The sequence below is a fragment of the Lontra canadensis genome, unplaced genomic scaffold (genome assembly GCF_010015895.1).
Source record: "Lontra canadensis isolate GAN:19392208 unplaced genomic scaffold, GSC_riverotter_1.0 scaffold2, whole genome shotgun sequence".
Lineage (NCBI taxonomy): Eukaryota > Metazoa > Chordata > Mammalia > Carnivora > Mustelidae > Lontra > Lontra canadensis.
This window is the reverse complement of record NW_022630996.1, coordinates 67,915,813-67,936,960: the sequence shown is the minus strand read 5'-3', so window position 1 is coordinate 67,936,960 and position 21,148 is coordinate 67,915,813. Positions and strand designations below refer to the sequence as shown.

The window sequence follows — 21,148 nt, the reverse complement described above, 5'->3', positions numbered from 1 at the left end:
AAACTTACTGAACACTTAACTCATTACAGATCCCATACTCCAACATCATCGAGAAGAATCAAATATAATTGGATCATCTTTGGGCAGTCCTGTTTCAGAAGACTCAAAGGATGTTGAGGATTTGGTCAACTGTCATTAGGTAATTCTTCAGAGACAGGTAGCTCAGGCAGAGAAGCCACACTGTTAATTACAACATCTCCAAAGAAATAGGAGCAACTCCCAAGAGGCTTAATTCACCATTCCTTTGGCTTTTAAATAGCTACAATGCTTAAAGCCACATACATGTTGCTGCTATGACTTTTACCTCCTTAAACTATACCATCTGAGGTCTAGTCTTAGGACAGTGTGTAGATGAACTGAGTATGGAAGTGTTAACTGCATACATCCCTGTGGTTCATGTTAACTGTCAGCAGGGAATTTTATTCACTTCAGCTCCTGAGAAAAGTTTACAGTCACCAAAGCTTACCTACTCTGTTTTAAAAGCAGTCATACTCATCTCTAAACACTGGACATGGCTCTATCCAGTCTCAAGTAGTCCTGTTCATATTTCAGAAACGTCCCATCGACAATGTGGCATAGAGCTTACCGGTGACACTCGAAATGTTAAGTATCCTTAGTTTGAAAGGTGACCAGCATCCCATACAGAGACCTAGGTGGGGACTGTGGCCGTTACTGTTGGTTTACCCATTGCTGGCAGTGGGAGCTGATTCAGGCTGGGGACACAAAGAAGCATTACAAGATTTAAGAACATTCACTACAGGTTTTTATGACTTAGAAAGGGCATATGGAAGAGAATAGCAACACAGCTCACCAGAAGATAAGTAGAGGTTTCACCCCTTCAGAACCCACTGTTGTCAGTTTACAAAGTTAGCACTTTGAAGTAAAATTAAACTAAATGGGACAGGAAGGTTGCTTACCCTATACTATGACTCTTAGATGTTTTGCTATACAAATTACCCAGGAAACAGTTGAGGAAGGTATCAGAGTCTGCCCTTCACTTTAGTGCATTAGCTGGTGGGGTGCGACATAACTTCTCCCTCTCAGGCAATTAAAAAAAAAAAAAAAATTTGCTTCGGTTATAAAAGGAAAGAAATCAAGAGTCATTCCTGTATTTGAGAAGGTAAAGCCAAAATTAGCCTCTAGGGTTTTAATGAACATGACCCCTATAGAAAAGTCACCCCAAAAAAAAAAAAGAAAAAGAAAAAAGAAAAAAAAAAAAAACCTTGTATAAATTATTTTATTTATTATTGTAATTAGATCTTCACAATCAAAGTTGTCTTTTCACCGTCTGTGTTTCGTTAATGTGAAATTGTAGTTATAAGGAAAAGTTGGTTGCCTAGGGAACAATAATTGTATATTCAGTTTAACAGAAATAAAAGAATATTTGTCTTAAAATGCAAGATTGTTACATAGCTTTTCGCCATGCACTTACATTATAAAAATGTTCAATTTCAAAAGTGAAAATTGCTTGTGCCATTTGAGCTTTAAGGGTTGGAATGTTCTAGTGCAACACCACCTCCTTAAAGAAAAAGCAAAGCAATCTAGGATATGTGTCCCCTGCAAGAGGGAATTTAAGATTTACAGTTAACATGAAAATCATGTATCAGGCTTGTGCAGGAGATTCTTCAGCACAGCTTACCCCGCTCTGACTCACAGTCCTCACGTACAGCTTTGAAGAGACCTGGTCAGCATTTCTCCTTGGCAGCCTCACCTCCCCACGTCATGGAAGTACAGGTTCGCACATATACATAACATGATGATAGAAAATAAGATATAGTAAATTAAATTTCTAAATTTCGGTTCTAAGTCTCCTTGTCGATACCAGTAGATCTAAAAGAAGAAAAAAGTAACGGTTTAAGTAATAGCCACTGGGCCTGGCATGAAAATTTTTAAATACAGCTAATTCTTTTCAACTATGACCGATTCCATCCATATATACCTCCCCTGCCCAAGCGAGACCATCTTTACATTAGTCTATATTTCTGAAACTAATGTGGCCAGAATGCAGTTTTCCTCTTTATTTTTTTTTTTTAAGATTTTATTTATTTATTTGACAGAAATCACAAGTAGGCAGAGAGCAGGCAGAGAGAGAGAGAGAGGAGGAAGCAGGCTCCCCACTAAGCAGAGAGCCCGATGCGGGGCTGGATCCCAGGACCCTGGGATCATGACCTGTGCCGAAGGCAGAGGCTTTAACCCACTGAGCCACCCAGGCGCCCCAGTTTTCCTCTTTATAATTCTAGTAGTACCAAGTTGCCACATCCAGGATCATACCAGTTCCTGCTTTCTCAGCTATTCTTGTTCTGTTCAAACCAGCAGTCATCCAATCACTAACAAGCCATCCGAGAATATCTACCTCGTCTGTCTGTCTGAAATGGATTTGAGTAAACGGCAGAGCTCGCTCACATACTGGAAGGGATGGCAACATTTACATTCTTACTGACTACAGAGTCACGTTGCCAATACACTAAGTTTTTATACAAAACTAGATCATGTTAGTCACTCCTGGCTTTAGGCTGGGAGTAAGAAGAGCCATCTCTGGTAGCTTTGTTTCAAAAGCTCCAGAAGTGCATGGGCCAACTCTTCCTTAGAGCAAAGGAGTAGAGCAGGAAGAAATGCATTAGATAAGCACATAACATTGGTGATTTAAGCCCTTTGTGAGGTGTGAGTCAAAACTTGCTTTAAAGGGTTTATAGTTTGGGTTCTACCTCTCTTTGAGGGAAATAAAAAATAGCCAACTAATTAATGACTAAACAACTGGCAAATATCTAAGTGAGGATCTATCACCATCTTTGTTTTCTTTATGTAGAGGAAATGCATCTTTATGGTCAAACTGTACATTCTTGGGACAAGGACAAAGCTATAGCTTAAGATTTCCCAGGAGAGTCTTGGTGTTAATTACTTTCATTTGGGGAGATAAGCACAGAGATTAAAATAGACTAATTCTGTAATTAGAATTAAATCAGGAATGCTGTATCTCTTCCCTTTAGAGCAGTAATGGCATTTGCCAGATCCTGCTGGGCCTGTATGCAGTCCTTGAAGGAAGATGAATTAGGTCAATTAAACCAAAGCTTTGGCCCCCAAAGTCTTAACTCTCCTCGCCCCCCACAGGCTTTCAAAGGAACAGTGTCCCTTTAGAATTAATGACTCCTGATTCTAGAAACTAAGAAATCTGTCAGCTAATACTGAGACTTCTGACATCCTTTGCATCAAGGTGGGGACGGGTAACTAGATACACCCTTTCTTACAGACCCAAAGCTGGGAATCAATCCTAGGTATACACTGCAACCTTCAGCCCTCAAGGATACTCAATTTAAATTCTAAATAGTACTCACAAGTATGCAGGCAGTAATACTACTCAAAGAGATGCAGACAGCAAAAAATATATTCAACGGTTTTGGAGGTAGTTGAGGGAAAACAAAAGCACTGATCAGCGTGACCTGTATGAAAAGAAATTGTGTCAGGCCTTGGTTAGACTGGAGTTTAAGAAACTATGTCCTATTATAAAACACTTAACATTGTAAAATAGTATCTACCACCAGGTTTGCCTTCTGGAATGTTAATATTTAGTAAAGTATTTGTAAATCTGTTCTAATATGTAAACTTCTTTTTAGTACTTCCTTTTCTATACTTTTCCTCTACTATGAAAGGAGACAAAACATCATAGCTCATAAAACTAGCTAAGCTCAAAATAACCTCTTTACAAAAAGATTACAAAGCATTTAAACCTCATTCCCAGGATTAAGGATTACACCGGGAAAAGTTCTAACCTTTATTAGGTTATTTTGAATACGCCAGCAACAATGAAAACCAAAAAGGTTTTTGAACATTTTGGAAAATATGGAGATAGGTTTCTAATATACTGGACTTCTGTTTCTACCACAGATAAAGCATTATACTCATTCTTTTTCTTAAGAAGTCATTGAAACTTCACTAAAATTCTCTTCGATTTAATGAAAATGCCGTTTTCAGATTCTGGGAGCTATAGCTTTATTTTACAGCAGTAGCACCAAACTACATTACGTGGGATAAAGGATAATGAGTGTGCTTTTAGGGACAAAATAAACTTGAGGGATTAACAGAAATGGGGAGTTGTGAGTGATACACAGAGGGGAATTGCAGGTGCCACTGAGAAGTTACAAATTTATTAAACACACTGCAAACTCGGATTCCTTCATGTGTGCTATTTCAGCTGGGGGGGTGAGGGTAGAAATCTAAGTATTCCCATTGCCAACTACAGTTTTGTTAAAGCACTAATAAAACAATACTAGACAATGACTAGAATACCCCAGTTCACATACTGGCCTCTTATAAGTCTTTTTTCCAAGTGTTAAACTGAACCACAGTTCTGAAGCTTTCAAAAAACTTTAGCGAAAAGCCTGGGTGAGACACAAAATAAACATACTTACTAGGATCAACAAGGATGTTAAGCTGCCAACAACTAAATTGATGATTCGATCCTGAAAGAGAAAAGCATTTTTGAGCTCTATCATGGGCCCACGGCACTGCCAGAAAGTTACAGTTCTAGCCACCGGGGGGATTTAGAATTAAACTGAGGTCCTGCCCCTCTCTGAGCATTACACATACACAGAACTGCCAGAAAGGCAAAGTGTACCGTGCCATTAGAGTGGAGAAGGTACCTTGGGAAGACACAGACAACTAATTAGAAAAGGTTTCTGAACAGACAGGATGCTTTTACACTACAGTCTTTTGAAGACTGGGGAAGGACTGACTGGGGAAAGGATGCTTAGGAATATTCCGTGTGCTGCTGGGAACAGTCTGAACAGAGGCAAAGGGACAAGTGCACTTGGATGGCCAGCCAGTCAGGAACCAGACTACAGATGATGTTGAGGGCCATGAGTTTGGGCCTACTTACATGATAGCTCAGGTGTCCTTGTCTAATGTGATTTAAAAGTAGATGCTACTGCTGGAAGGGATCATACAATGCCGGGGCTGGAGGCCATCTCAGACCATCTAGGCCAGTGCTTTTCCAACTTAATAACAAAAGCCTTTAATAACAAAATAACCATTTGACTGAATGCAGAGCCTCGGGTTACCCACTGAGTCTCGTCATTCCCATCCCCACTGTCATTCCCATCCCCACTCCAACCAATTCCACAGAAAGGTCTAGAAAACTTCTCATCTAACTCAATCTTTATTTTATAGATTAAGATAAATTAGTTCCAGTGAGTATGATTAAAATTATTTGCCTAAAGCCCCACAGCAAGTGAGGGTCAACTCTGTAAGGATTTCCAAATCAAGGTCACTGGCTAGATAAAGCCTCAGCTGTATATATAAAACTAATATAATATTAGTAATATGTAATACATGTGTAATATATAGATTTGGTTGAGCTTACAGAACAAGGTCATGATTAAGAAACAGTACTTTAAAGGCCACTGAGAAGACCAAGTAGTCTTATTTCTGAGAAGTCAAAACAAATCGGTAGTCTTAAAGATTGTTTTGGTAACATCTGAGCAAGGAACAGCAGAATATTGACCATGAGTAGTCAATAAACAAAAGCTCACAGACAGGAAGGGCACAGGAAGGAATAAGCACGGAGCAGCAACTTAACACCATTTCTGAGCTGTCTACATTTAAGCTAAGAATCCAAAGTTAAGAGGCAAGCAAAGCTGAGAGGAAGAGTGAAGGAAAGCCAAGTATCCTGTGCCTGATCTAACCAAGGACAAACCACTCTGTCTAGACAAAGGCCACTGCAATTCACATGTTACTGGGACAAAGGTAACAACTCAAGCCACATCCTTCCTAACCTAGAAGGACTCCAAACAAATCTTTTCACCTTTTCACCACCTCAGCTAGAGAAGCCTGCCCAGCTATATCGAGAGTCTGAAATTACAGCTGTTTGGGCAAAAGAGACCCAGGGGCAAATTCACTTAATCACCAGTCACTAGTGTCCACACGCAAGACAACTGTGTGTCTCAACCTAAGTTGTACAGTCTATTCTTGGGAGCCCCACTGTTTTTACCTCGTGAAAAAGGTTTAACTGAACTCTGGTCTGTTGGGAGAATATCTGCTCTCATCTCTTTAGGAGTTCCAGGGACTTGAAAAGTTTACAAAGGTCTACATACTTCACAACAGCTCTCTTACCCGTAGGAAGAAGACAGTGAAGAGGTTCAGGTGAGGTAGCCAAGAAGAATCCCTTATCTCCAAACAGCACAGCAAGATGCCAACTAGGATCAGAGCAGGAGGAAAAGTAATCATAGTGAAGGGATAGTAATTATGCCAAGAGCTTTTACATATCTTCTAAAAAAAAATCCCGGGATGGAATGGTATCGGGACTATTTTACAGGTGGCAAAAACGTGCTCTGGGAAACAGAATTTGCCCAAGGTCTCACTATGGGTAAGAGAGGTAAGAGATGGAGATGGGATTCGGTGCCAAAAGAGCAAATCCCATTTATGCTTCTCAATGGAAGAGCAACTTAGAACGCTACTTCTGGTCTTAGCAAAGACATCAACTAGCAGGTGGCCCCTCAAAAAGCCCATTAGCAAAGAACTACAGTGGAGTATCTTTCAGGAATGAAGAGATCCTTCAATGACTTTTTTTCACGTTGTTAAACTTATATAAGCCTAACTGGTTTTAATCTTTGATGATAAGATACCTAAACTTTAAGGAAGACTCCTTGCTTGCCTTCTAGACAGTTCACTGAGTAGAATCCCAAGTCATCTTCATGAGTGTCAGTCATTCTATCATAATGCAGCCCCTCTGGGACTCCCAAGATGGGATGAACCATTTAGTGTTTCTCACCAGGTTTTCCTTCTCCAAGCCAAGGACTTGGCTTCAGGCCTTTTGCTATCCAAGTAACCATGAACCAGGCCAAAGAAACACCAGAGTTGACTTAATAAGACCTCACACTTTCAGGCCCTTCTAAAAGCTGGCTATGGAAAGTGTGGTCTGCAGCCTAGCAGCATTCGCCTCACGTGAGAGCCTATGAAAAATGCAGAATCCTGGGCCTTGCCCTAGAACCCACAGAATCAATCTGCATTTTAACAAGATTCGCACATTAAAATGTGAGAAGTTCAATAGAGAAGAGACCCTTCCCTGGGCCCAGAGATTACTTTGCAGGCTTTACGATCTCTCCCAGCTCCCAGTCTTCAAAGATAGAGCAATAAAAGCAAATAATAGCACTTCAAAGGGCAGTTTTCAAACTAATATGTACCAAATAATTATAAAATACAAAAAGATAAGAATATTAAGTTCTCACAGAAACAGTCTCCTCCCAGTTTTATTATTCTTATTTCTGCCTACCAAAACTGCTCCCCTTCCAGACTTTAGACCTTCTACTGTGCTTTATTTTCACTCCCCAAAATAGCTTGATAGGATCAAAATCATCCTTGACCCTTAATTGCAGAGAAGACAGTATTGGGAATTAGGACATCCTAGCACATGAACACAGGAAATGTATAGTTCTCAGAGGAATTCTACATATATTACTTTGTGAGTCATTTATTCATTTGAACATCTCCATTATATCTCAATAAAATGAAGAAAATTACCATATTCCAGATGCAAATACAACAATGAATAAAACGGTCTCTACCCTCCAGAAGTTGACACTGTCCAGAGCTCAGGAGGGCACTAAGGAGAAAGGAAGTGAGGTACCTTCATCGGATAGAGAATATAAGACAAAGTCAAACCTGAAAGAGGACTAGCAGATGAACAAAAAGACCCCAAAGAGAACAAAAGTATGGCAAATGGAGATAGCCTATAGCTAAGCCAACTTCATTAGACCTGAAAGCAAAAGGGCTGGCATCAGCCCAAAGCAGTTAGCTCTTCATCTTCCTTGGAAATGAGGAAGAAAAAAGTGATGGACCTACATGCTAGTGGCTTGATAGAAGGTAACCCTGTGAATCAAGTAAGAAAACACAATCTCCATTTACCAATGGGTAAGTTCAGTAAGACTGATCTACCAAGGTCATACAACCAGGTAACAGCCAAGTCTATCCAATGCTCTTTGCAAAATCCAAACCAAAGGTCTAAGAATCTTTAGACAAATAATATGTATGGATCCGGAAATTTGAGTTAAGAGACCAAGCTGCTTATCTCCTTCCTGCCACTGGCTAACCATGTGACTTTAAAAAGATCCCTTACACCATCTGGATGTATCATACCAGAGGACTGGGCTACATGGTATCTGGACCCTTCCTGCTTTAACGATTTATGGTTCCAGATTGTCAGCTTCAAACTGCACTTGGGCCAGAGTAGAAGGCCTACTCCCCAGCAATCAAACAGCAGAGAAGCCCCCAATCTTTCCTTGTTAGTCATTAGCCAGCTCGATACAAGACAAGAGAACCCCAACCACATGTCAAATGCTCAGGTTTCATAATGGCCCTGGGAGGAAACGGACAGTAACATCCCAAATAAAAAAAAACTGGCATTTGCCCTCAGCAACCTGGAAATACCCTGGTTCTAAACTGTTCGGAATGCTAACAAGTATTCCATTTCCACAGCAATTTATTTTTTGCCTTCTTCCAAAATGGATTTAAGGGCTTGTGCTACTACAGTAAAACCCCAACGCATTCAAGCAACAACAAAAAGACCAAGGCAAAATTTCCAAAGGGGTTTAGGGAGTGGAGTGAGAGGGCAGGCACAAAAACTGGACTAAAGAAAACTCATCTGATTTAAGTTCAGATGTTAGTACTAGACTGCTGGGGAAGTGGGAAGTGCAATAGGGTTTATAACCACTTGCTGATTAAGCACAATGGATCATTGGAAGAGGCAAACTTTGATTGCATGGGTCTTTGCAAATACAGGGACACAGAAAACAACCACCTCACACATAATCGTCTCATACTGACCCCTAAGAAAAAGAGAAGGCCTAATGTTCTCACGAGAGTGAGCTGTGGAGCGGGAGGTGGGGTGGCTAACATACCACCCTCCCAATTTGAATGCTCACCCTTCAGAGCTCAACTTGAATATCAAGTGCACCATAAATCCTTTCTGGGCACCTTCCCCTCAGGATGAGATGCTCTTGTCTCCAGACTCCCAAGATCACACCACCTGGACTTGCCACTTATTGCCGGTCTCCTCCACTAGGGCTGGCAGTCAGTTTCAGGCCAGGCAGGTGGCCTCCTTGTCTTCCTTCCCTGCGGCCTGGCACACAGTTGACTCAGAATTGTCAACAGAAGTGGCCAAACAGTACCTCTCTCCGAGGCCTCTCTCCAACAGAGGCTCCTCTTATTATTCATGTGGGGTCCGGCTCCTCGAAATCTCCACTCCCAGGCAGAGCAGCACGTGGCCTCACGGTTCCGGGACGGACATGCCACAGCCCAGCAGAAGCTATGGCCTGCTCCCGCACCCTCAGAGGTCCATTCCTGCCAGCCACGAAGGCCCGATGCCTTCCCAGGTGCCTCCAGGCTAGGTTCCATTAATTCCATGGAAATACATAATACACCATGGTTCAGCTTTCCCTACCTGAGGACAAGCCCAGTTACTGACTTCGGGCTAGAGGAGGACCACACACTCGTTTCAGAGGCTTGACAGCAACTCCTGCCAAGGAGTCCATCCTCTGGCGATGCTGCTCAATACTCCCAGGGAGAAGCAAAGCAAAACAGCTCTGCAGGAGAGAAAATCCCTGGATGCGCAAATTCACAGAAACGGTCTCTTCTACCCTCTGGTGAGAGACAGAGAGTGCAAGTCTTGGGGTAAGATTGAGAATTCCATTTTTGGTGTTGCCTCTAATTTTGTGACTCCATAAAATCCTTCACCTCCAATACTATCGTGGGTAGCCCGGCAGACCTACACCCGCCCGCTGAACGTTCCACAGGTCTGTCCTCGCACCCGCACTCGCCAAGTCCTGTGAGCCGTCCCACCCTCTGAAACCCACTCATGTCAGCCAATGGCTTCGTGGGCTGCAGAGTTCTCCAACATGCTGCATTTCCTTTGCTGCCTGTCTCTGAATGCTGTCCCCCAGAGAGCCATGTCACCATGTACTCATGCCAGGTTCACGGCTGAGGAATGGGGTACAGGGCATTGCCTACTCCCTCCCTGGGCCAAATGGAGTTAGCAGCTGCAGTAACATCCTCTGCTATGGTCCGCGTGTTTGTGCCCCCTAATTTCTCAGGTTCACATCCTACCGCCCACTTGACACTATCAAGAGGTGGGGTCTTTGGGACATATTTGGCCACAAGGCTAGAACTCCCAGGAATGGGAGGGTGCCCTTCTGACACATGAGGGCACAAACACAAGCTACAGCCTGGCAGAAAACCTTCATCCAACCGTGCAGGCATCCTGACTTCGGACTTACAGCCTCCAAAATGGAGAGAAAGCAATGTCTGTTGTTTATAAAATCACCTGGTCCTTGGTCTGTGCTATGTTGCTGTAGCAGGCCAAACGGACTAAAGCATCCTCTTGAAGACCTATGTCCAGTCAACTTCTTCCCCCTCCTCTTCTCAGTTCCTCGATCATTTCTGCACCTGCTTTGGCCAAATCTGTATCCCTCCAACGTTCTGCTCTGCTGCCCCTCAATCTTGTCTTCACCTGCATCCACAGACTAGATCATTCCCCCACTATTCCACCGAAGCTCTAACTCGAGGGCCTTCCTCCTGATCTCAGGCCATGGAGTCAGCGGTTTCAGCTGTGCACAAAGACTCCACAGTGGATCTGTTCAACATCTGCTCTTGATGCTTTGAAAACCCAGTCCTGAGTCCCCCTGCAAACCTGTAACGACTTCTGTGCTCCAGCACTGAGCCTCGCTGTGAATCCTTCCCACTGTCCTAACCCCACCCGCCAGGTTACACCTCTGTCTCCCCCCTCTCCCTTGTAAGGTCTGGGAGCCTGAGGGCCACGTCATCCTTGTCCGCTGTCAAACTGCAGGCCACTCACTACACGAGGCTGCGTGGCTGCAGTCCAGCCCCATGCTTTGTCCTCCCCGCTGAGCACCCTGGCACCAGCCCGCAGCACCCCACGGCAGGAGCACCTTTCTCTAATTCGGACAAAGCCAAGCCATGTGGCTGAGGAAGCTACCAGTGCCCAGAGGAGAAAACCTTCTCTGGTTTGTACAATGGTGCCACCGAATCGGCGGGTAGCATGAATCATGTTGACCACAGCGCCCGGCATCAGATACCCAAATATTCACTCAAATACAGACTAACCAAGTTGACTGCAAATTCCTGTTGTCAGCTGAGCCTTCACTGCGTTCCCATGGCCTCTCATGCCGAGACGACAGTCCCTGCGTCTCTCCAGAAACTGGTTTGCAGGTCCACCTCATCTCAGCTTCCTGATCCCACTCTTGCAGCCTGCGTATCAGTAGACATCCTTTTAAAAAAGATGCCAAGGAAAAGAGGAAAACTCCTCCTCCACCTCCTCCTATTTCCATTCTTTCCAGCGTGAAGGGGACCAGAAGGGGACCCGCTTCTCTGCCAATCCTGCACCCACTCCCTGGCTTGGTTATCTCCATCCTCATATGTACGTTGAAGCTCTCTGTCATGGAGTCCATCTCTAGCCCACAAAGCTCAATTCCCTCCAGCACCAGAACTTTCCAACCATACTACTTCCCACTCTGATGTTAGGCATTCATTCTCCACTCATCTCACATGCCAAGTGTTAGGAAGTTAGGAAGAAAATAAAACCCGGTAAATGAAGAGTGATGGGGACCGGGATGGGTGGCGGGGAGGGCGGTTTATAAAAAGAGGCCAAGGAATCCTTTATGAGGATGTGACCTAAGGAGTGGAAAAGGAATGAGACACGCAAGGATCTGGGCGAAGGGTACTGCCAACAAGCCACTACAGCAAGTGCCAAGGCCATGAAGCAGGAGTAAGCCTGGGAAATGGATCAAGGAAATAAAAAAGGGGGTGGGGGAATGCCCGGGTGGCTCAGTTGGTGAAGCATCTGCCTTCGGCTCAGATCATGATCCCAGGGCCCCGGGATTGAGCCCGGCATCAAGCTCCCTACTCAGCGGGGAGCCTGCTTCTCCCTCTGCCTCCCACTCCCTCTGTTTGGGTCTCTGACAATAGATAAACAAACAAATAAATAAATGGCCAGGATGGCTGAAGCTCAATAAGGAAGAGAGAGGGAAGAAAAAGGATTGTTTAATGCCTTTCTAACTTCCCTGTAGTGCACACATGCTCCATGAAAAAAGATACACGTCCCAGCACATGGCACACCTCCTTGGAGATAGTGTGGTTAGTAAGTGAATACAAGAATACACGTGTGCATACTCAACAACCTATAGCCTCCAGAGGGAAATCATACTCACTAGCACAGCATTCAAGGTTCCCACCCAGCCATTCCCAGCAAGCTCTCGAGTCCAGTCAGAGGTACCTGGAGTTCCTTCACCATTCCTGTACTCTCCTGCTCCCCACCCCTTTCACACAAGCGGGACCTCCTGCTTGGGATTCCCTGTCACCTTCTCCTATCAAAAATCCTCATCCTGCTTCAAGGTCTAAGACTCAAAAGCCCTCTGATCTGGTGTCCTGAGTAGAATTTTCTCTTTCTTCAGGCTCCCAGAACTTTGCTCATCCTTTCATTAAAGACCTCGATCCCATTTTAAATCCAGAACTTATCCTCCATAACCCACGAGAGCTTCAGGTCACTGAAGATTATCTTCTGTGGTGAGGCCAAGAGAAGACAATCCTATTCAGCACGCAGGAAATGTCCAAAGGGCACCCCTTCCTACCATTGTTAACCCGACTGACTGAGTCAGACCCTTGAGCCACATCCTCCAACTTGGTGCCAAAGTTTTTGCATTTCTCAAACTAAACCAGTACTATAAATAAATGGCCATTCTAAGAAATTATTTTCCTTTTATTTCTTCCAAATCTCGGGGCGAAACTTCTTGCCAGGAAAGTGCTGGAAATGGCATAATCAGATGCCTCAAGAGGCAGCCCTATAGGTATAAACCTACTGAGAGGATGTAAAATGTGAGAGGCTGGGGCCCAGCTGAAGCGGGAAATCTCACGCCTTGTCAGTGGGTTAACGTGGTTCCCCCAGAGCTACACAACTCTAAGCAGGAGCTTCCCCTCATGCTGTCATCCGGGGCCAACCCAGGGACAACCTGCACACGGTAGAAAGCCGGGGGAAAGCTAATCTCACTGGCAAAATGTGGCCAATTGTGAACTTGATCCTAGGTGCTGCTCTTCTAAGACAACCCAAAGAAACACCAAACTTGGAACGGCGCCAAGAGCAAAAGCAGCGTGAGGAGGTGGCCACCAGGGTGCAGGCACACCCACACTTTACGACCCTCACCCTCAGCTCCCTGTCAAATGTGCCATGACCACCACGGCCGCATGTCCCATCTGAACACCAACCCCCACCCCCACCTCCTCTCGATCTGGACAAAGTACACGCACAGACATTTTCAAAGGTTTCCCTTATTTCACACACCCACAGCTTGAAGCAGCTTTCATTTGTCAGTATTTTTGTACCTCCATCCTACCTGATTCTGTTTGTCATAGACACATGAACTTAAAATAGGTGGATTTTATTAAAGCACCACTTATGCAAATCAGATCACAGTGAAAACAGAAAACAAACTTACTCCATGAGTTTAAGGGGCAAAATAACCCCTAGAATCCCACAGGAACTTAAAATAGGTGGATTTTATTAAAGCACCACTTATGCAAATCAGATCACAGTGAAAACAGAAAACAAACTTACTCCATGAGTTTAAGGGGCAAAATAACCCCTAGAATCCCACAGGAAGGGGCTGTGACCTCTAGCACAAGAGGCACAGTACAAGATTACGAGATTAGGAACCTGACGGACTGAGGCCTTAGAGGAATCATTCAACTTTGAAGCCTAAATTGCCATTTTCATACAATGGTCGAACGTGTGGGGCTGCTGAAAGGATCTGGAGGTAGTATCCTGGTAAAGCCCCTAGAACAGTGACAATTCCCAAAGAGTCAGTAATTGGCTGCTGATGTGGTCAGAGTAGTATTTTTACATCTAATGGGGCATCTTACCTATGAGAGGCTGGGTCCTCAGAGATGAGTGGGAGTACAGAGGGCTCAAACCCTGGCCCTAATTTCTAAGTCAGCCCCAACTTCAAATGCATTTCATCATTCCCACAGGGACATTCAAGTCTGTCAACCCACTGGATCCTAAAACAGCTCCAAAAATATGACTATACATACACATGGCCCAAAGCCTGACCCTCAGGAAAGAAAGGACTCATTTCAGCCGACCTAGCGTACCACCCGAGACCTGCAAAAGTCCATCTGTGGAGGAGTGCTGGCCACTCAGCAGGCCAGAGAGCTTCTGAGAGGCCAACCTCAGGTGAAGCTTCCAGTACAATACAGTATTAGGTTTCCTACCTCCCCTCGGCTGACGCACAGCAAGGAGATGATCACGGGAGGCCGTCAGCTGGTTAGCTGCCAGAGGGCCTGAAACCCCTTTCCTGTTTTGGTTCCCAGTGTTCCAGGCTTCTCAACACCAGCCCCCTCTTCTACGGTCACCCAAAATGGCCCAAGAATGTAGTTACCCTTCTGGTGATGCTCACTTCTCACATATTAACATGATGTTAATATACTTAACATCAAGAATGGACATTGTGCCCAGGGCTGGAAAGGTTGGAGAAATGAAGCAAATGGCTCCTACCCTCAAGATGCTGATACTCGGGGTCAGGAAGGCAAGATCTAGACAAATCCCTCACAACACAAGGAGTAAGCGCCAGGGGGCACCTCTGAGGGCCGGGCTCATTGGAGGGCAGCACGGGTGCAGGCGGGGTTTTAAGGAATGTTCTCAGGTGGGGATTTAGACTAAAGAGAATTCAGACATTTGGAGAAAGGAGGGCACTGGATCCAGGGACTAGGTTTCTTTGTTCACTTAAACCTTTACGAGGCTCTCCCTCCATAATAACTTCAGGGGCTGCAGACAGACACATTCCTTCACTACCCTGCAAAAAAAAATCATCAACCCTGAAGTTAGTTAGAGAGCAGGGGTGGGATGCCAGTTGATATGTCTTATACAACCGGCTAACAAGTCATGAACTAGGACCCCCTGGGGAGGATAGTACATTATAACCTTGAGAACTTTCAAGGTCCACCCGGGTCCTACTCTAACTGCCACTTACTTTGCTAACCACAGATCAGCCGTTCCTCGGTTCCACAGATAGGGCATGCTCTCCCTTGCTTTCTTGTGGGGCTGCCCTTCTAATAATCCATCTTTCTCTGCTTCAAACTCAGGGACCCAGAGACTGGCCTACTACGCATCACGAGTCTGGTTTCAGGGTTCAGCAAGAACACTACAGAAAGGTAAACAGAATTTGCCAAGAAAAGGCAGCAGCTAAAGGAAACAGGTCCACAGAGAGGTTCCAGCCTGTTCTGGGCTTCCACACAGCATGGGTTAGACCACGGGAATCAGCCCTCTCTCCACGCTCCAGCATCCTCTGAGGGGCTTTCTAAAATTACAAATGCCTGAGCCCAACCGGCAGAGATCCCCAGGCCTCTAGTCTGTGGGTGGGAGAGAGCAAACTTACAGAGTAAGAAAGGAAAAAGGCATGGCATGGGTCATGCTCAACTACATCCAGCACAAGAAATCCCAACTCAACGTGGCTGGTCAGTGGAAGAGAGGCAAGGGGCCAGCTGATCTGGTACCTCGGGCTACCAGATCCCCTCTGAGGGAGACAAGAGTTGCGATCAGAGGATCATCCAGAAGCTATATCAAGAGGAAAGCTAGGAGCCTGCACCCCTCAGAGTAAAGACTTCAGCTTTCTAGGCAGGGGGAGGGGCGACAGGCACAGTAATCTTAATCACAGCTTTGTTATTAATTAAGCGGCAACCCTTAAACCTCCTCCCACAAAAAGCACAAAATAACTCTCTCTCAAATTAACTCTCTCATTTTCTGCTATAATCTGCAGAAGCTAAAGGCCCCAAGTTGGAATTGCTTTCATTGGAGTACAGGCCATAAAAAGACCTTCTTTTCCCAAGCTGTTTGTCTGTTTTGTTTATAGGAAGAAGAAAAAGTACTTTTGTACATGGACATTTTGCCTTTGGAAACAAAGATCTGAGCCTCAGGACCCAGGAACGTATCTCTACACAGACCCCACACCCCACTCCTGTTAGCTGAGTTCAGTGATGTACCTTCACCGAAGTCACTCACCTTCTTCCATCACATCCAGGTACGAATGGAGGGACAACCACAGTCACCATCCACAGTCACCATTAAAAGATCAATCACTCATTTTTGGAACCAGTGACAAAACAACACAGCAGGCTGGTCCAGAAAGCAGTTTACATGACCTTCCACCAGGGGTAGCATTCCTGCTTTCCCAGTGGTGCTAGCTGTGGGGTGCTGGTTTGCCTTCTCCCCAGAGAGAACCATCTCTCCCTCCCATCTTAGATTCATCCTCCAGACTGGAGGGCACGGACTTCAGATGACTGGGCAGGCAGCCAGCAAACCAAAAGAAGATGGACTCACAAGCCCTGAGGTTAAATTAGGGTCCCTCCATTACTTAGAAAGATGGCCCCAACTATGTGTGGTGCTATGGCAAATTTTTAAAGGCAGCCACAGACAAGAGAGGAGGAAATTCTCCAGTTTTAGTTCACACTAGGGTAGGGAAGGGAGGAGCAAAGGAAGAGGCTTCCTACAGGAACATTGCCGAGTAAGTGTTCTGTGGAAATTGGGCTCAGGAATGCTCCCATGGGGGAGGGAGGATGTCCATAACTCATCATGTCCCTAAAAGGCTACCTTATCAACAGTCCACAAGTACTACTAACCCACCCTCTTCAACCAGAGTCCTGGTGAACATCTGCTTGTTAAAGGTTCTAGCAAGTCCCCCAGAGAAGGAAACTTTCTTCTGAGAATGACTGTGGAAACAGCGTAACTAAGCACTAAGCTGCTTCAGAACTGTGCTGTCCAGTAAGGCACCTGCAGCTGTTTGTGGTTACTGCGCACCTAGAATGTGCTAGTCTAAACTGACACAGGCTCCAAGGGAAAAATACATGCCGGACGTCCGAGGCTTGGTCCAGAAATGTGTAAGTAGATCTGCTTTTGTATGGATTAAGCATTCAAATGTACTATTTTTTTATTTGACAGAGAGACTGAGCGAGCACAAGCAGGCAGAGCAACAGAGGGAGAGGGAGAAGCAGGCTCCCCACTGAGCACGGAGCCCAATGCGCGGCTCGATCCCAGGACCCTGGAATCATGACCTGAGCCGAAGACAGACGCTTAACCAACTGAGCCACCCAAGGTGCCCCTCAAATTTATTTTTGGTAGAAAATTAAAATGTATTAAAATTAATTTTACCTGTTTATACTTTAGTATGGTTACTAGGACATTTAAACTCACATATATGGCTCAGATTGTATTTCTACTGGACCGTGTGTCTTTAGAAAATGCTAAGCTAGAGCACGGGCTTGGCAACCCCAGATATGTCCATCTGGGCAACTGCGCCATATTTATGTTTTCCCTTTGAACAATGTATATAAGTACATCCCAAACTTTGGGAATTGATAAAAACAGCTGAAAACAACATTCAGACCAGGATGCGTAAGCTGGCCCACCCAGCAATACGTAATTCTAAAGGAACAACAGACAGGTATCTTCTTTTGTCCATCCTCCGAGACGTTTATGCAAGGACAGAACGGTTTCACTTTGCCCCTCCCTCCACGGTTCTGAGAAAGTATTCCTAAGTATCATGTTGAAGTCTGACTATGTTTGATCATGCTTGGTAAATGAAAAACATGTGCATCCCATACAGGTGAACATAAGAGAGACTTCAGAGACTTGCCCACAAGGAAGATGCTCAAGGCCCACTGGGTTATGTATCTTCTGTCCTACAGTAGATTCTGGAATCTTTCACTCACACCCTGACTTTGGATGAACCGCTTCCTGGGACTGGGTAACTGGAATGTGAATGTCTACAGTGCTTTCCAAAGTATGCACACAGACTGCATCACTTACTATTTATTCTCAGTGGCAACTCCTGAAAGGGAGTTGTTCAAACATTACCAGGGAAGAGCTAGTAGTGTGACTGAACAAGCAGCCTGCTGTGGGGATTAGCTTCCTCAGTTACACAGCAGCAGTCACAACGCACACCGTACAAAGGAACTGGATGACCCAACAGGGGAAAGGCTGAATGCCTAGCATGCTGCCTGGCACTGAGGAAAAGCAGCTTCCATGGACACTCTTCTCTGCTCTGGGGGCTTTCAGTCATCCTTGCCTTAGAGGTAGACACTGGACCTAAAGCTCTAGATTTAAAATTGGGAGACTAAAAAAAAAAATAGAGATGAAAGTAAAATTGAGAGGCTACATATGGTCAGTTGTTGTACGGCAAACAAGATTACTGAAAGTTCAGAGCATCTAAGGGAGTAGGACAGGAAGTGGGCTTTCTCCTTGCTGGGTTTTCTCCTCAGAAATGGTAGCTCGTTAATACTAAGTTTCACGGTGACATGGCTTTTGGGTCCAGTTTCCTGGTATCTGAAAAGAGAGCAGGCTGGGGAATACCTGCCAGAGGGGCCAGTGAAGGGTTTCTCCGGGTCACCAGGGATCCGGCCTGCTCCGGCAGTGACTGCTCTCCACAGGAATGGCTCCCCTGCAACTTGCCCAGCCCAGTTCCTGGGCCTGGTCTTCTGTACATCCTCCAATAAAACCACCTGCCGTCATTAAAGACCTAGGTCTCTCCTTCAGACCAGACATCTCAACTTGCAAGATGCAGGATGTTTTCTCCCTTTCTCAGACCAACGGTCTCTTTCTTCTCAGTTCTGGATAATTTCTCTATGTCTAGTCATTCTGCCAGCCTCACAGAAGGAACTAAATTTTGATATGTGGAATTGTACCTCATTCCAAGTCTCTGAGTACCTGAACCTACTGTTATAAGGCCCAAAGTTGCCTAAGTAATGCTAGGCCTATCTGCTCGTGGACGAAATAAGCAGGCAACAAAGAGAAACATTTCGAATAGTCAAGTTCTTGGATAGGTTTCAAACTGATCACAGGCTATAGAAAACTTACAGTCAGTGACCGTTTAGGCCCAAGCAAGTCAGAAAACATCAGTATTTCTCCATGTCTCTGTAAACCAAGCCCATTATCAAGTCATCTACCTCAGTGGTAAGGCGCTGTGGGGATTAAAGGAGGTCACAAGTCTACATCACCCAGAACCCCAATCTGTGCACCAAGGCATGTGAGGGAGACCCTGAACCTCTTAGCTCTTGGCACAACTGGACAGTCAGGTGCCCCAGGTCCAAGACCTTCACGTAGGAAGCTGCCTCCACTCTCCAGGCCCCAAATCCTTTTGTTAAACCCCAATTTAGGGGCATTCATACATGCAAGCCCAAGGCTGTCAGAAACCAAGATCTTCCCCAACAAAAGTGACCAGTTTCTCCAGCACACCCCCTCCATGTCCCGTCATAATACAGATCCAATGCATCACACCAAACTGTGGTGCATCACACCAAACTGTGTTCCTTGGACCATGAGGACCCTCTCACGTAATACTTAATAATTGCAGTAGAAATAGTAACGTCTAACCAACTAGAACCACGCTTCTCAAACCTTGTGCACTGAGCCGAGATTATGCAGAGCCACACAATAGACAAGGTGCATCTTCCTAGAGATCAAGCTTAAAACATTTTCTTGTTAAGCAACTCTACAAAAGAATACCCCCACACAGAGTTTAAAGAAATCATGGAGTAGTCTTGCAGAAGGCCTGCAGCTTCCAAATTCAGTTACACCCCCACCCTGCCAGGTGTACAAGTTTCCTATCCTTTCTGTCAGAGGTCCCCCCAAAGCTGAAAAACCCAAGAAGTTCTGGACTTCTCATGTGCCCTACTTTTTGAGAGGCTTGAAAGGACTTTGTCACCTCTCTCCCCCTCCTGCTTTTGCACTCCTGCGCCATCTCTAAAAATAAATAAATAAATCTTTTAAAAAAAAAAAAAAAAAGGACTTTGTCGTTGGCGTCAAAGGTCACCAATACCATCCTCAAGGTGGGGGGGGGGGGGGGGGGGGGGGGACCACAAGCTCGTTTTGCCAAAATGACGGAGTTAAAGCAGAAGAGAGAAAAAGAGCTCTCCTCGATTACTGGCCCAGAACATCCTAAAATGAATCCTCTAAGAAGGCATTATACTTTTTGTATTAAAAAGTAAGGTCCTACAGCTTGTTTAGGTCCAGAGACACTCTAATCTCTTCTCGGAATGGAGCGCCATCAAAGAAACCCTCCTATGGCGCCTCTTTGCTTGGCTGCCTCAGCAGTAAACTCTTAATGGTTCCATGTAAATACTCGTCAGAAGCACCTCTCCGGGGTTTTCTTGCGGAAGCTTTAGTTGCACACCTGAAGCCTCCTGAAGGTTAGCACTCCAGCGCCACCTCCCCTTCCGAGAGGGGCTGGAGAGGGGCTTCCGTACTCCCTTGAAGGATCCCCAACAGCCCGGAACTTTCTCAACTTTTCTCCACCCCCGCCTTCGGAGCTGCGGGGCCAAACCTGTCCGGAGCGAGCCGAGTGGCAGGACAAACATCTTAAGAGGGAAGTAGGATTGAAGAACCAGCTCTCTCTCCCTACAAGTACCTTCAGGGGCCGCAGCCAGGACTCCGCGGGAGAGCAGATACACACAGAAACACACACATCCCCAACTCGGTCTCCAGGGCCGCACTCACCTTGGCCGACGTCTCTCCGAACAGAGGTCTGTTGTCCAGGCCGCTGGTGCCATAGGTCCTGGTAGAAAAGTCCTCCATCTTAGGGTTTCTTCGCTCTCCCAGGCCACTCAAAGCTGAGCCGGCATTACCTCCCGAAGGGTCGGGTCCACGACTGCCCACGCCGCGTGCTCACCGAGAGCTCATGGCCGGAAGCGCAGGTGGTCGGGGACGTCCCCGCGGCGTCGGCGGCGGGTGGGCGCTCAAGCCGGGGGAACCTGGCCGCTCTGCCCGAGGACCGCTGCCCTCCTCATCGCGAACAGCTGGGGCAGGAAGTGAAAGGAAAGAGACACCGCGTGGCGGACTCTCTCCGGGACGCCCCGCCCGCGCGGCTCCCACTTCCCCAAATCTCAGCACTCAGCCGGGCTGGGCTCGGTGCCAGGTCCGCCGGGCGCCGCAGCTCGCACCGCAAGCAAATCCGCGACCGCGCGCTCCCGGGGAGGACCCGCGATTCCCCACCCCTCACCACCGCATTCCTTTACACGATTGTTTCCCAAGCCTTCTCAGTATTCTCTTGGGCACCAATACCTCCACGCTCGAGAAGGAGGGGGGTTCCAGTGAAGACTTCAT

At 45.9% G+C, this 21,148-nt stretch overlaps 2 protein-coding genes across 4 annotated transcripts in view; one reads left to right on the top strand and one right to left on the bottom strand.

The window, feature by feature from the left end:
- The window catches only part of DMTF1 (cyclin D binding myb like transcription factor 1), a 44,716-nt gene extending 43,321 nt beyond the window's left edge, over nucleotides 1-1,395 (top strand). For all 3 annotated transcript variants that reach the window (XM_032876130.1, XM_032876123.1, XM_032876113.1), the window contains one exon: nucleotides 30-1,395. In XM_032876130.1, the coding sequence (XP_032732021.1) occupies nucleotides 30-139 (110 nt within the window). In that variant the 3' untranslated portion in view covers nucleotides 140-1,395. The remainder of the gene's footprint in view (nucleotides 1-29) is intronic.
- Nucleotides 1,220-20,828, bottom strand: TMEM243 (transmembrane protein 243). The gene is made up of 4 exons (XM_032876151.1): nucleotides 20,543-20,828; nucleotides 4,407-4,457; nucleotides 3,333-3,437; nucleotides 1,220-1,830 (listed from the first exon to the last, which is right to left on the bottom strand). Exons 1-4 carry the CDS (start codon nucleotides 20,618-20,620, stop codon nucleotides 1,708-1,710), a joined length of 357 nt encoding a protein of 118 aa, XP_032732042.1. The 5' UTR covers nucleotides 20,621-20,828; the 3' UTR covers nucleotides 1,220-1,707.
- Between the last annotated feature and the right edge of the window lie 320 nt (nucleotides 20,829-21,148).

Bases quoted from the DNA above. Each gene is read 5' to 3' on its own strand.
- TMEM243 (XM_032876151.1), bottom strand. From the start codon at position 20,620: ATGGAGGACTTTTCTACCAGGACCTATGGCACCAGCGGCCTGGACAAC. The intron at 4,458-20,542 runs GTGAGTGCGGCC...TTTCTCTTTCAG, and splicing joins TCGGAGAGACGTCGGCCAAG to GATCGAATCATCAATTTAGT. The intron at 3,438-4,406 runs GTAAGTATGTTT...CTTTTCATACAG, and splicing joins TAACATCCTTGTTGATCCTA to GTCACGCTGATCAGTGCTTT.